Source organism: Pseudophryne corroboree, chromosome 6, assembly GCF_028390025.1.
Source record: "Pseudophryne corroboree isolate aPseCor3 chromosome 6, aPseCor3.hap2, whole genome shotgun sequence".
Classification (NCBI taxonomy): Eukaryota; Metazoa; Chordata; class Amphibia; order Anura; family Myobatrachidae; genus Pseudophryne; species Pseudophryne corroboree.
This window is the reverse complement of record NC_086449.1, coordinates 590,283,935-590,298,833: the sequence shown is the minus strand read 5'-3', so window position 1 is coordinate 590,298,833 and position 14,899 is coordinate 590,283,935. Positions and strand designations below refer to the sequence as shown.

Below are 14,899 nucleotides of genomic sequence, written 5' to 3'. Positions count from 1 at the left end.
AACCCCTGTCAATTTTTTCCCCATATTTCTGCAGCCAGGATCGGCTCAAAGAGCCCAAGGCTGGTTATGCTTAGGAGGGGGGACCCCATGCAATTTTTTTGTGTGATTTTACAGTGTTTATTTAAAAAAAAAAAAAAATGAACCCCAGCACGGATCACACAGATCCGGCCGAGATTCATTGTGATAAAGTCGGCAGTGTTTTGCTAATCACTGCCGTAAAAAACGGGAAAAAAACACCAATGACATCGACATCGGAACAAATGAAAATGCAGAATACGACAGTTTAGTAAATTAGTCGTAATAAATTCAAAAAGTTGCAGTTTTACACTTTCGATGTCATTCGTGATTATTCTCCCACCAAATCGGGAGAATTACGAATGTTAGTAAATATACCCCATTGTGTCTACATAACAGCTTGTTCTAAAGAAAGTGTTTTTATCTAAGTTTCAACGTCACAATACACTGTATGGAGATGGCGTGCGTGCGGTATAAATCCCTCAGTTGACACAAGAGATACAGTAACTGCATAATTATTGGGGCAACCTTTGTTGATAGGTAAACACCAAATGTTAAATGTAAAAGATGCCGGTTTGTGACTGTGTACATACAAATATGCATCTGCATTGGCGCATGCAGGTGGGGTTTCCGAGTACCCAGAAACCCTCCCTGATGGACATCATTATATCGTTCAGAGATGGAGAACCTTGTCTACTTCTCTGCCCTTGGGCGCAGGACACCTGCTGCCGTTACTGGAGCTGCCGGCAGTCAGGTTTGGCATCTTCCTGTTTGTTAAGGAGGCCCCTAGGGGGCCCTCTGTTGCTGAGTAACGGAGGTTCCAGACGATAGCGGGGGAAGGTTGTTACTGCTGAGAGCGGGGAAGGGGGCTCCTTCCATGAGATGGGGAGGGGAGGCATACGCGAGTGGTGTCCATTCATGAGAGGCCAGGGGAGGGAGGCACCCGCGAGTGGGGGAGGTGGTCCGGCCATGAGTGATGGAGGAGGGCTTCCATCACCACTACCGATTGGATCCCTGTTCAACGGCACAGCTGAGCTCAGTGATACGGACACGGACTCTGAGCTCCTCTGCTGACTAGCCGATTTGCATGCAGTGTCAGCCTGCACAGGCTGCAGGGAAGAGAAGGGGCGGGCATAGCAGCACTGTAAGTGAGGCCTGAGTGAGCTAATGTATAGTCACAACAGGTCTAGTTTGTATACTGCACGTGAAACAGTAAGTAACCACTACTGTACATACTGTACATAGTGTAGAATATGACAAAAGAAGGTGGGTGCACATAGTGTAGAATAGAGGGGCACAAGGTGGAAATACATAGTATAGAATAGGAGGGAACAATGTGGGTATATAACTAGCCATAGAGATACCTGTGTGCTGTGTATTGGACACACCTGTGTGCTGTGTATTGGACACACCTGTGTGCTGTGTATTGGACACACCTGTGTGCTGTGTATTGGACACACCTGTGTGCTGTGTATTGGACACACCTGTATGCTGTACGTTTCAGCTCCCTGCATGGACAATGCAATGAGCAGCCACTTTGCTTACTGCTATTTAGAATTGCTATTGTTTGAGACACCGTGGCGTATGCCCCAAGTTTGGTGCAGTCCTGGGATATCTGGGATGTGTGGCCCTGATCCTCACACCGACGGCGGCCCTCAACCCAGACCCTGGTCTCAAACCTCACCCTGGCCACGGCCCCTAGCCCTGTTATCGTAGATTGGCCCACTGGGCCAACCCTGGTACCTTTATCCCTGTTGCACTAGGCCAATCCCCTAGACTATCCCCTGTGCTCTGGCACCTGGACCAAACCACTAAACCAATCCTGGTGCCCTGTCTCTAATGCCCTATCCCCTAAACCAAATACTTAAACTGGTCCTGGTACCCTGGCCTAGGCCGCTCGACCAAGCCCTATCCCTAGTTTCCTAACCCAAACCCTAAACTAGCCCTAATACCCAAACCACTAGCCCAGACCCCTAAACTAGCCCTAATACTCTAACCCAAACCAGAAAACCAATGTGTAAGTATGCTTGCTATGTGTGTGTGCATATGCTGTGTGTGTTTGTAATTATGTTGCATGTGTGTATTCTATGTGTATGTTTGTGTGTATGTATGCTATGTGTTGTAAGTATGCTGTATTTATGTATAAGTACAGATGTGAGTGTGCATGTGTGTATGAGTGTGTGTGTATATGTATATGTGTATATATATATATATATATATATTTCTCTAACGTCCTAGTGGATGCTGGGGACTCCGTAAGGACCATGGGGAATAGACGGGCTCCGCAGGAGACAGGGCACTTTAAGAAAGAATTTGGAATCTGGTGTGTTCTGGCTCCTCCCTCTATGTCCCTCCTCCAGACCTCAGTTAGAATCTGTGCCCGGACGAGCTGGGTGCTACTTAGTGAGCTCTCCTGAGCTTGCTAAAAAGAAAGTATTTTGTTAGGTTTTTTATTTTCAGAGAGATCTGCTGGCAACAGGCTCTCTGCTACGTGGGACTGAGGGGAGAGAAGCAGCCCTACTCACTGAAGATAGGTCCTGCTTCTTAGGCTACTGGACACCATTAGCTCCAGAGGGATCGTACACAGGATCGCACCCTTGGTCGTCCGATCCCGGAGCCGCGCCGCCGTCCCCCTCGCAGAGCCAGAAGACAGAAGCCGGTGACAGAAGCAAGAAGACTTCGAAATCGGCGGCAGAGGACTCCAGTCTTCATATGAGGTAGCGCACAGCACTGCAGCTGTGCGCCATTGCTCCCACACTAAACCCACATACTCCGGTCACTGTAGGGTGCAGGGCGCAGGGGGGGAGGCGCCCTGGGCAGCAATTAGAAACCTCTTTGGCAAAAGTTTGCATAATATACAGTTGGGCACTGTATATATGTATGAGCCCCCGCCAAAATTGTACATGAAAGCGGGACAGAAGCCCGCCGTCGAGGGGGCGGGGCTTCTTCCTCAGCACTCACCAGCGCCATGTTTTTTCTCCACAGCACCGCTGAGAGGAAGCTCCCCAGTCTCTCCCCTGCACTTACACGGTAGAAGAGGGTAAAAAGAGAGGGGGGGGGCACATAATTAGGCGCAAAAATCAATATAAACAGCAGCTACTGGGTTAACATTAAGTTACTGTGTTATTCCTGGGTTAATAGCGCTGGGGTGTGTGCTGGCATACTCTCTCTCTGTCTCTCCAAAGGGCCTTATGGGGGAATTGTCTTCAGATGAGCATTCCCTGAGTGTGTGGTGTGTCGGTACGTGTGTGTCGACATGTCTGAGGTAAAAGGCTCCCCTAAGGAGGAGATGGAGCAAATATGTGTGTGAGAGGGTGTCTCCGTCGATAACGCCGACAACTGTTTGGATTTGTGTAATTAAGTGCTAAGGTGAATTTATTGCAAAAAAGATTAGAGAACAGACAGGAAATCTACCCATGTCTGTCCCTATGTCGCAGAGACCTTTAGAGTCTCTCAATGCTCACTATCCAAAATAATAGACACTGATATTGACACGGAGTTTGACTCCAGTGTCGACTACGATAATGCAAAGTTACAGCCAAAATGGCAGAAAAGTATTCAATATATGATTATTGTAATAAAAGATGATTTGCATATCACTGATGACACATCTGTCCCTGACACAAGGGTACACATGTTTAAGGGGAAGAAAGCTGAGGTAAATTTCCCTCCTCTCATGAGGAAAAAGAGCGGGAATCTCCAGACAAGAGACTGCAGTTTCCCACAAAGAATTTTCAGGCAGTATCCTTTCCCCACTAGGGCCAGGATATGATGGGAATCTTCCCCTAGGGTGTCACGTTTGCCCAAAAGGTAGCCCTGACGTAACAGCTATTCTCAGGGATCCTGCAGATAGCGTGCACATTCTGGTACACTACTCAGACCGGCGATTGTGTCGGCATGGGTTTTATAGCGCTGTGGCAGCGTGGACAGGTACCTTATCAGCAGAGATTGAGACCCTAGTATGTATATAGATATACATATTTATATATAGAGATATATATATATATTAAAGATGCTGTCTTAAGAGATATGTATATATAAAACATGCCCAAAGAGACATGAGTATACTGGGTCCTAGAGTCAAAGCTATGTCGATTTCTGCTTGACGTGTCCTGTAGAATATGCAATGGACAGATGATGCCGACTTAAGAGGCATATGGAAGGCTGAGGATTGTGTGGAGAAGGGTTCTCAGACCTGGTCTCCACAGCTATAGCTGGTAATTCTGATATTTTGCCTTATATTCCTGCACAGCCTAGGAAAGCACAACATTATCAAATGAAGCCTTTCGAATAAAGAAACAAGAAAGTCCGAGGTGCGTCCTTTCTTGCCAGAGGCGGGGGAAAGAAGCTGTACAACACAGCTAGTTCCCAGGAACAGAAGTCCTCCCTGGCCTCTGCAAAACTCCACCGCATGTCGCTGGGGCTCCACAGGCGGAGCTAGGCCCGGTGGGGGCACGCCTTCATAAGTTCAGCCACAAGTGGGTTCACTCCCTGTTAGATCCCTGGGCAATAGATATTGTGTCTCAGGGATACGAGCTGGACTTTGAGAAGATGCCCTCTCACCGACGGCCCTGCCGGCTTCCCCCCACGAGAGGGAAACAGTGTTAACTGCAATTCACAAATTGTATCTTCAACAGGTGGTGGTCAAGGTTCCCCTCCTTCAACAAGGAGGGGGTTATTGTTCCACCATGTTGTAGTCCCGAAACCAGACGGTTCGGTCAGACCCATATTGAATTTAAAATCCCTGAACATATACCTGAAAAGGTTCAAGTTCAAGATGGAATCGCTAAGAGCGGTCATTGCAAGCCTGAAAGGGGGAGATTTTATCGTGACTCGGGACATGAAGGTATGCATCCTTTATGTCCCCATTTATCCACCTCATCAGGCGTACCTCAGAATTGCTGTACGGGATTGTCGTTACCAATTTCAGACGTTGCCGTTTGGTCTCTCCACGGCCTTGAGAATATTCGCCAAGGTAATGGCGGGAATGATGGTGCTCCTGCGGAAGCAAGGAGTCACTATTATCACGTACTTGGACGTTCTCCTCATAAAAGCGAGATCAAGAGAGCAGTTGCTGAACAGCGTATCACTTTCTCTGGAAGTGTAACGGCAACACGGCTGGATTCTATATATTCCAAAGTCGCAGTTGGTTCCTACAGCTCATCTGCCTCTCCTAGGCATGATCCTAGACACAGACCAGAAAAGGGTTTATCTCCCGATAGAGAGAGCTCAGGAGCTCGTGACACTGGTCAGGAATCTATTAAAACCAAAACAGGTGTCAGTGCATCACTGCACTCGAGTCCTGGGAAGGAGGGTGGCATCATACGAGGCCATTCCCTTCGGCAGGTTCCATGCGAGGACCTTCCAATGGGACTTACTGGACAAGTGGTCCGGATCACATCTTCAGATTAATCACCCTATCCCCCAGGGCCAGGGTGTCTCTCCTGTGGTGGCTGCAGAGTGCTCACCTTCTCGAAGGTCGCAGATTCGGCATTCAGGACTGGGTCCTGGTGACCACGGATGCAAGCCTCCGAGGGTGGGGGGCAGTCACACAGGGAAGAAATTTCCAAGGGCTGTGGTCAAGGCAGGAAACTTGCCTTCACATCAATATCCTGGAACTAAGGGCCATATACAACACCCTAAGTCAAGCGGAGACCCTGCTTCGCGAGCAACCGGTTCTGATTCAGTCAGACAATATCACCGCAGTGGCTCATGTAAACCGCCAAGGCGGCACAAGGAGCAGGGTGGCGATGGTAAAAGCCACCAGAATTCTTCGCTGGGCGGAGAATCACGTAAGCGCACTGTCAGCAGTGTTCATTCCGGGAGTGGACAACTGGGAAGCAGACTTCCTCAGTAGGCACAACCTCCACCCGGGAGAGTTGGGACTTCATCAAGAAGTCTTCATGCAGATTGCAAGTCGGTGGGAACTGCCACAGGTGGACATGATGGCATCCCGCCTCAACAAAAAGCTGCAGAGATATTGCGCCAGGTCAAGAGACCCTCAGGCGATAGCTGTGGACGCACTGGTGACACCGTGGGTGTTCCCGTCGGTCTATGTATTTACTCCTCTTCCTCTCATACCCAAGGTGCTGAGAATCATAAGGAAAAGAGGAGTGAGAACAATACTCTTTGTTCCGGATTGGCCAAGAAGGACTTGGTATCCAGATCTGCAAGAAATGCTCACAGAGTACCCGTGGCCTCTGCCTCTAAGACAGGACTTGTGTAACAGGGGCCCTGTCTGTTCCTAGACTTACCGCGGCTGCGTTTGACGGCATGGCAGTTGAACGCCGGATCCTAGCAGAAAAAGGCATTCTGGATGAGGTCATTCCTACGCTGATAAAGGCTAGGAAGGATGTGACGGCTCAACATTATCACCGTATATGGCGAAAATATGTTGCTTGGTGTGAGGCCAGGAATGCCCCTACGGAGGAATTCCAGCTGGGCTGTTTTCCTTCACTTCCTACAGTCGGGAGTGACTTTGGGCCTGAAATTGGGTTCCATTAAGGTCCAGATTTCGGCCCTATCCATTTTCTTTCAAAAAGAACTGGCTTCTCTTCCTGAAGTTCAGACGTTGTAAAGGGAGTGCTGCATGTTCAGCCCCCTTTTGTGCCTCCAGTGGCACCTTGGGATCTTAAAGTGGTGTTGAGTTTCCTGAAGTCACACTGGTTTGAGCCACGCACAATCGTTGAGTTAAAATTTCTCACATGGAAGGTGGTCATGCTATTAGCCTTGGCTTCAGCTAGGCGTGTGTCAAATTAGCGGCTTTGTCACATAAAAGCCCCTATCTGGTTTTTCCATATGGACAGGGCAGAATTTCGGACCCGTCCACAATTTCTGCGAAAAGTGGTGTCATCTTTTCATATGAACCAACCTATTGTGGTGCCTGTGGCTACTCGTGACTTGGAGGATTCCGAGTTACTAGATGTGGTCAGGGCTTTGAAGGTTTATGTAGCCAGAACGGCTAGAGTCAGGAAAACTGAGTCGCTGTTTATCCTGTATGCACCCAACAAGCTGGGTGCTCCCGCTTCAAAGCAAACTATTGCTCGCTGGATCTGTAACACGATTCAGCAGGCTCATTCTGCGGCTGGATTGCCGTTTCCAAAATCAGTAAAAGCCCACTCCACAAGGAAGGTGGGCTCTTCTTGGGCGGCTGCCCAAGGGGTCTCGGCATTACAGCTTTGCCGAGCAGCTACTTGGTCAGGTTCGAACACTTTTGCAAAGTTTTACAAGTTTGATACCCTGGCTGAGGAGGACCTTGTGTTTGCTCATTCGGTGCTGCAGAGTCATCCGCACTCTCCCGCCCGTTTGGGAGCTTTGGTATAATCCCCATGGTCCTTACGGAGTCCCCAGCATCCACTAGGACGTTAGAGAAAATAAGATTTTACTTACCGGTAAATCTATTTCTCGTAGTCCGTAGTGGATGCTGGGCGCCCGTCCCAAGTGTGGACTTCTTCTGCAATGCTTGTATATAGTTATTGCTTAAATAAGGGTTATGTTTGGTTGCATCGGGGTTGATCTGATGCTCCGTTGTTGTTCATACTGTTAACTGGGTAAATTTATCACGAGTGATACGGTATGATTGGTGTGACTGGTATGAGTCTTGCCCTGGATTCCAAAATCCTTTCCTTGTACTGTCAGCTCTTCCGGGCACAGTTTCTCTAACTGAGGTCTGGAGGAGGGACATAGAGGGAGGAGCCAGAACACACCAGAATCCAAATTCTTTCTTAAAGTGCCCTGTCTCCTGCGGAGCCCGTCTATTCCCCATGGTCCTTACGGAGTCCCCAGCATCCAATACGGACTATGAGAAATAGATTTAGGTAAGTAAAATCTTATTTTTTATATATATATATATATATATATATAATAAACACGCACGTATGTATGGAAACCCCCCCATGAAAATCCTGCGTTTGCCCCTGATCTGTACACTTTCTTCCACTTCCGTTTCTTTGTCTTTATTTTGAGTGACGAACACTTAAGATACATTGAACTTTATATCTAGCACATAGTCTAGCCCAAAATGATCAGTAAGGGGTGTGCTTATATTACATCTACACATTCTTACTAGGCTTCACTGTACAGGCACACCCTTGATGTGGCACACCAAGTGTAAGGGTAGCTCATGGGCAGTGTGGCAGATCATACATGAACCATAAAATCATGCTGTGCAAATGCACTAACGTACACCTCCTATTCACCCACAGCATGGAAACCTTAGTGCAAGAGAAAGTGAAATGCACAGTGGTGTGTAGACCATCTGCTGATCATGAACCCGCATTAATGAGCACACACTGCTTTTACACATTGCGTGCACTTTGTTATTCATGAAATAAGAATATCTTCTTCATGTGAGAACATGACTTCCTGCTGTGGTTCGGTTGCACTAGCAACACTTCCTGTGGCTTTGATGGAAAGAGGTAGTGCGGCTTTTGAGGATGTTCTGGGCTGAGTTGGGTGGTGCTATTTTCACCTAGCCCCATCAACGCTTCAGAAATGGGAAACATTGCAAATAGGGTGTGAGTGGATGCTGGAGAAAATGAAATCTCTCGAAGTTCCTAATGGCAGATTGGTAAGTGATTCCCATCACTATTGTGTAATTGGAGTTTGTTACTAAGGGATTGTCCATGGTGTATGCTGACACAAGGATAGAGCTCAGTTCATGTATTTGCAACAAGCTGGTAGTCCTGGTTTTTATTTACAGTATATACAGTCACACAAATAGTTATGAGTAACACCAGGACTCTTCTGGATATCAAGTGAAACAACTTTATTTCATTATGACATTTCAGTCAGGATTTACTTTTTTTAAGGACATATATTTATATATTATAGTTTGCTGTTTTCTAATATAGTAATATATGGATTTAGAAAAAAATATTTTCTGAGAAACTAAAAGACTTTTCTTTATTTCTGCATATTTTGTGTACGTAATCAGCACACATTTTTGTATTTCCATAGAGCATGTTAGTAATACTTTTTTAAGTTTTATAGTACGTTTTAAAATGCACTATTCTGTGCTTTTATCACAATTAAAAATGATATATTTATGTTTGGAGTGCCGTCTTTCGTGCATATGGGATGTAGTTATGTAACCGGCGGTTAGGAGACTGCGGGTCACAATACTCTACATCCTGCCCACTTGCAATCCCGACAGTCAGCATGCCGACTAGCAGGGACTATTCCCACTCGTGAGTGTCTACGACACCCATAGAGTGGGAATAGAACCTGTGATGAGTACAGCTCTGCACTGAGCCCGCAAGGAGTCTGTTACGCCTGCCCCCCCCGCCGGCATACTGCCACTGGGATCCCGCTGTTGGTATGGTGACCGGCAGTCTTCTGAACGCCGGTTACGTATACCCAACCTGGTGAAAATCAATCAATCAATCAATCAAATAAAATATACAATATATATATATATATATATATATATATATATATATATATATATTAGTGATGTGCACCGGAAATTTTTCGGGTTTTGGTTTTGGATTCGGTTCCGCGGCCGTGTTTTGGATTCGGATGCGTTTTTGCAAAACCTCCCTGAAAATTTTTTGTCGGATTCGAGTGTGTTTTGGATTCGGGTGTTTTTTTACAAAAAACCCTCAAAAACAGCTTAAATCATAGAATTTGGGGGTCATTTTGATCCCATAGTATTATTAACCTCAATAACCATAATTTCCACTAATTTTCAGTCTATTCTGAACACCTCACACCTCACAATATTATTTTTAGTCCTAAAATTTGCACCGAGGTCGCTGGATGGCTAAGCTAAGCGACACAAGTGGCCGACACAAACACCTGGCCCATCTAGGAGTGGCACTGCAGTGTCAGGCAGGATAGCACTTCAAAAAAATAGTCCCCAAACAGCAAAGAAAAAAAGAGGCGCAATGAGGTAGCTGCAGAGCCGGCCCTAGGTATAGGCAAACTAGGCAATTGCCTAGGGCATCTGGTATGTCTAGGGGCATCAGCAGCTTCTGCTGATTAAAATGATATGCGGCATGCCTATATTCTGTGTGTAGCATTTCGTACGCAGATACAGCCACAGTCGCACACAGTATATAGGCATGCCACATATCATTTTAATCAGCAGAAGCTGTTGTGTATCCTAGCCACATAGCAATGCAAATAAGATGCATTTTCATAAAAAATAGGCACCCGACGTTAGCAGAGCTGCCAGTTGACTCACGCTGGGAACTACATGTGTCATTATGTGTATAAGGGCATTAATAATGTGTAACATATGTGTAAGGGGCACTATGTGTGTCATTATGTGTATAAGGGCACTAATAATGTGCGGCATATGTGTAAGGCCAAATGTGCACACTGTTCTTATTTAAATTACAGGGGGTAGAAAAAAAAAAAAAAGGACTGCTATGGGTGGGTGGTGATGGTGCTGGGAAAGGGGTGCAGGGTCAGAGGCGGAACTAGCGGTGGTGCTAGGGGGCACCAGCCAAAATCTTGCCTAGGGCATCATATTGGTTAGGGCCGGCTCTGGGTAGCTGTGTGACTAAGCTAAGCGACCCAAGTGGCCGACACAAACACCTGGCCCATCTAGGAGTGGCACTGCAGTGTCAGACAGGATGGCACTTCAAAAAAATAGTCCCCAAACAGCACATGATGCAAAGAAAAAAAGAGGCGCACCAAGGTCGCTGTGTGACTAAGCTAAGCGACACAAGTGGCCGACACAAACACCAGGCCCGTCTAGGAGTGGCACTGCAGTGTCAGACAGGATGGCACTTCAAAAAAATAGTCCCCAAACAGCACATGATGCAAAGAAAAAAAGTGGCGCACCAAGGTCGCTGTGTGACTAAGCTAAGCGACACAAGTGGCCGACACAAACACCTGGCCCATCTAGGAGTGGCACTGCAGTGTCAGGCAGGATGGCACTTCAAAAAAATAGTCCCCAAACAGCACATGATGCAAAGAAAAAAAGAGGCGCACCAAGGTCGCTGTGTGACTAAGCTAAGCGACACAAGTGGCCGACACAAACACCTGGCCCATCTAGGAGTGGCACTGCAGTTTTCTAGCGAGAGGATGAGTGCTTCCATCCTCATGTGAAGCTGAACCACTAGCCATGAACATAGGCCAGGGCCTCAGCCGTTCCTTGCCACTCCGTGTCGTAAATGGCATATTGGCAAGTTTATGCTTCTCCTCAGACGCTTTTAATTTTGATTTTTTGGGTCATTTTACTGAACTTTTGTTTCTCTATCGTCCTAAGTGGATGCTGGGGTTCCTGAAAGGACCATGGGGAATAGCGGCTCCGCAGGAGACAGGGCACAAAAGTAAAGCTTTTACAGGTCAGGTGGTGTGTACTGGCTCCTCCCCCTATGACCCTCCTCCAGACTCCAGTTAGATTTTTGTGCCCGGCCGAGAAGGGTGCAATTCTAGGTGGCTCTCATAAAGAGCTGCTTAGAGAGTTTAGCTTAGGTTTTTTATTTTACAGTGATTCATGCTGGCAACAGGATCACTGCAACGAGGGACAGAGGGGAGAAGAAGTGAACTCACCTGCGTGCAGGATGGATTGGCTTCTTGGCTACTGGACATGAAGCTCCAGAGGGACGATCACAGGTACAGCCTGGATGGTCACCGGAGCCACGCCGCCGGCCCCCTCACAGATGCTGAAGCAAGAAGAGGTCCAGAATCGGCGGCTGAAGACTCCTGCAGTCTTCTTAAGGTAGCGCACAGCACTGCAGCTGTGCGCCATTTTCCTCTCAGCACACTTCACACGGCAGTCACTGAGGGTGCAGGGCGCTGGGAGGGGGGCGCCCTGGGAGGCAAATGAAAACCTTTAAAAAGGCAAAAAATACCTCACATATAGCCCCAGAGGCTATATGGAGATATTTACCCCTGCCTAAATGTACTAAATAGCGGGAGACGAGCCCGCCGAAAAAGGGGCGGGGCCTATCTCCTCAGCACACGGCGCCATTTTCTGTCACAGCTCCGCTGGTCAGGAAGGCTCCCAGGTCTCTCCCCTGCACTGCACTACAGAAACAGGGTATAACAGAGAGGGGGGGCAAAATAAATGGCAATATATTAATATAAAAGCAGCTATAAGGGAGCACTTAATCATAAGGCTATCCCTGTCATATATAGCGCTTTTTGGTGTGTGCTGGCAGACTCTCCCTCTGTCTCCCCAAAGGGCTAGTGGGTCCTGTCTTCGTATAGAGCATTCCCTGTGTGTCTGCTGTGTGTCGGTACGTGTGTGTCGACATGTATGAGGACGTTATTGGTGTGGAGGCGGAGCAATTGCCAAATATGAGGATGTCACCTCCTAGGGGGTCGACACCAGAATGGATGCCTTTATTTGTGGAATTACGGGATAGCGTCAACTCGCTTAAGCAGTCGTTTGCCGACATGAGGCGGCCGGACACTCAATTAGTGCCTGTCCAGGCGCCTCAAACACCGTCAGGGGCTGTAAAACGCCCCTTGCCTCAGTCGGTCGACACAGACCCAGACACAGGCACTGATTCCGGTGGTGAAGGTGACGAATCAACCGTATTTTCCAGTAGGGCCACACGTTATATGATTTTGGCAATAAAGGAGATGTTACATTTAGCTGATACTACAGGTACCACTAAACAGGGTATTATGTGGGGTGTGAAAAAACTACCAGTAGTTTTTACCGAATCAGAAGAATTAAATGACGTGTGTGATGAAGCGTGGGGTGCCCCGATAAAAAACTGCTAATTTCAAAGAAGTTATTGGCTTTATACCCTTTCCCGCCAGAGGTTAGGGAGCGCTGGGAAACACCTCCTAGGGTGGACAAAGCGCTAACACGCTTATCAAAACAAGTGGCGTTACCCTCTCCTGAGACGGCCGCACTTAAGGATCCATCAGATAGGAGGATGGAAAATATCCAAAAAGGTATATACACACATGCAGGTGTTATACTACGACCAGCTATTGCGACTGCCTGGATGTGCAGTGCTGGGGTAGTTTGGTCAGAGTCCCTGATCGAAAATATTGATACCCTGGACAGGGACAATATTTTACTGTCGTTAGAACAAATAAAGGATGCATTTCTTTATATGCGTGATGCACAGAGAGATATCTGCACACTGGCATCACGGGTAAGTGCTATGTCCATTTCGGCCAGAAGAGCTTTATGGACACGACAGTGGACAGGCGATGCGTAGAGGAGTTATTTGGGGTCGGTCTATCGGATTTGGTGGCCACGGCTACGGCCGGGAAATCCACCTTTCTACCTCAAGTCACTCCCCAACAGAAAAAGGCACCGACCTTTCAACCGCAGCCCTTTCGTTCCTTTAAAAATAAGAGAGCAAAGGGCTATTCATATCTGCCACGAGGCAGAGGACGAGGGAAGAGACAGCAACAGGCAGCTCCTTCCCAGGAACAGAAGCCCTCCCCGGCTTCTACAAAAGCCTCAGCATGACGCTGGGGCTTCGCAAGCGGACTCGGGGGCGGTAGGCGGTCGTCTCAAGAATTACAGCGCGCAGTGGGCTCACTCGCAGGTAAATCCCTGGATCCTGCAGATAATATCTCAGGGGTACAGGTTGAAATTAGAGACAGAGCCACCTCGCCGTTTCCTGGAGTCTGCTTTACCAACGTCCCCCTCAGAAAGGGAGACGGTTTTGGAAGCCATTCACAAGCTGTATTCTCAGCAGGTGATAGTCAAGGTACCTCTTCTACAACAAGGGAAGGGGTATTATTCCACTCTTTTTGTGGTACCGAAGCCGGATGGCTCGGTAAGGCCTATTCTAAATCTGAAGTCCTTGAACCTGTACATAAAGAAGTTCAAGTTCAAGATGGAGTCACTCAGAGCAGTGATAGCGAACCTGGAAGAAGGGGACTTTATGGTATCCTTGGACATCAAGGATGCGTATCTCCACGTTCCAATTACCCCTCACACCAGGGGTACCTCAGGTTCGTTGTACAAAACTGTCACTATCAGTTTCAGACGCTGCCGTTTGGTTTGTCCACGGCACCTCGGGTCTTTACAAAGGTAATGGCCGAGATAATATTTCTTCTTCGAAGAAAAGGCGTATTAATTATCCCATACTTGGACGATCTCCTAATAAGGGCAAGGTCCAGAGAACAGCTAGAGATGGGTTTAGCACTATCTCAAGAGGTGCTAAAGCAGCACGGATGGATTCTGAATATTCCAAAATCCCAATTAATGCCGACAACTCGTCTGCTGTTCCTGGGGATGATTCTGGACACAGTTCAGAAAAAGGTTTTTCTTCCCGAAGAAAAAGCCAAGGAGTTATCTGACCTGGTCAGGAACCTCCTAAAACCAGGAAAGGTGTCTGTACATCAATGCACAAGAGTCCTGGGAAAAAAAAAATGGTAGCTTCTTACGAAGCAATCCCTTTCGGCAGATTCCATGCAAAGGGATCTGTTGGACAAATGGTCAGGGTCGCATCTTCAGATGCACCTGCGGATAACCCTGTCGCCGAGGACAAGGGTATCCCTTCTGTGGTGGTTGCAGGAGGCTCATCTATTGGAGGGCCGCAGATTCGGCATGCAGGATTGGATCCTGGTGACCACGGATGCCAGCCTGAGAGGCTGGGGAGCAGTCACACAGGGAAGAAATTTCCAGGGAGTGTGGTCGAGCCTGAAAAAGTCTCTTCACATAAGCATTCTGGAACTAAGAGCAATCTACAATGCTCTAAGCCAGGCGGAACCTCTGCTTCAAGGAAGACCGGTGTTGATCCAGTCGGACAACATCACGGCAGTCGCCCATGTAAACAGACAGGGCGGCACAAGAAGCAGGAGGGCAATGGCAGAAGCTGCCAGGATCCTTCGCTGGGCGGAGAATCACGTGATAGCACTGTCAGCAGTATTCATCCCGGGCGTGGACAACTGGGAAGCAGACTTCCTCAGCAGACACGACCTTCACCCGGGAGAGTGGGGACTTCATCCA

At 47.8% G+C, this 14,899-nt stretch overlaps 1 protein-coding gene across 2 annotated transcripts in view; it reads left to right on the top strand.

The window, feature by feature from the left end:
• Window positions 1-14,899, top strand: part of RGS14 (regulator of G protein signaling 14) — a 215,909-nt gene that overhangs the window by 89,465 nt on the left and 111,545 nt on the right. The window contains exon 1 of one of the 2 annotated variants that reach the window (XM_063927994.1): window positions 8,526-8,584. The exons of the other annotated variant lie outside the window; for it this stretch is intronic. Coding sequence (XP_063784064.1) covers window positions 8,540-8,584 — 45 coding nt within the window. The 5' untranslated portion in view covers window positions 8,526-8,539. Of the gene's footprint in view, window positions 1-8,525; window positions 8,585-14,899 lie in introns of those variants that run through there. 2 annotated transcript variants of the gene reach the window in all.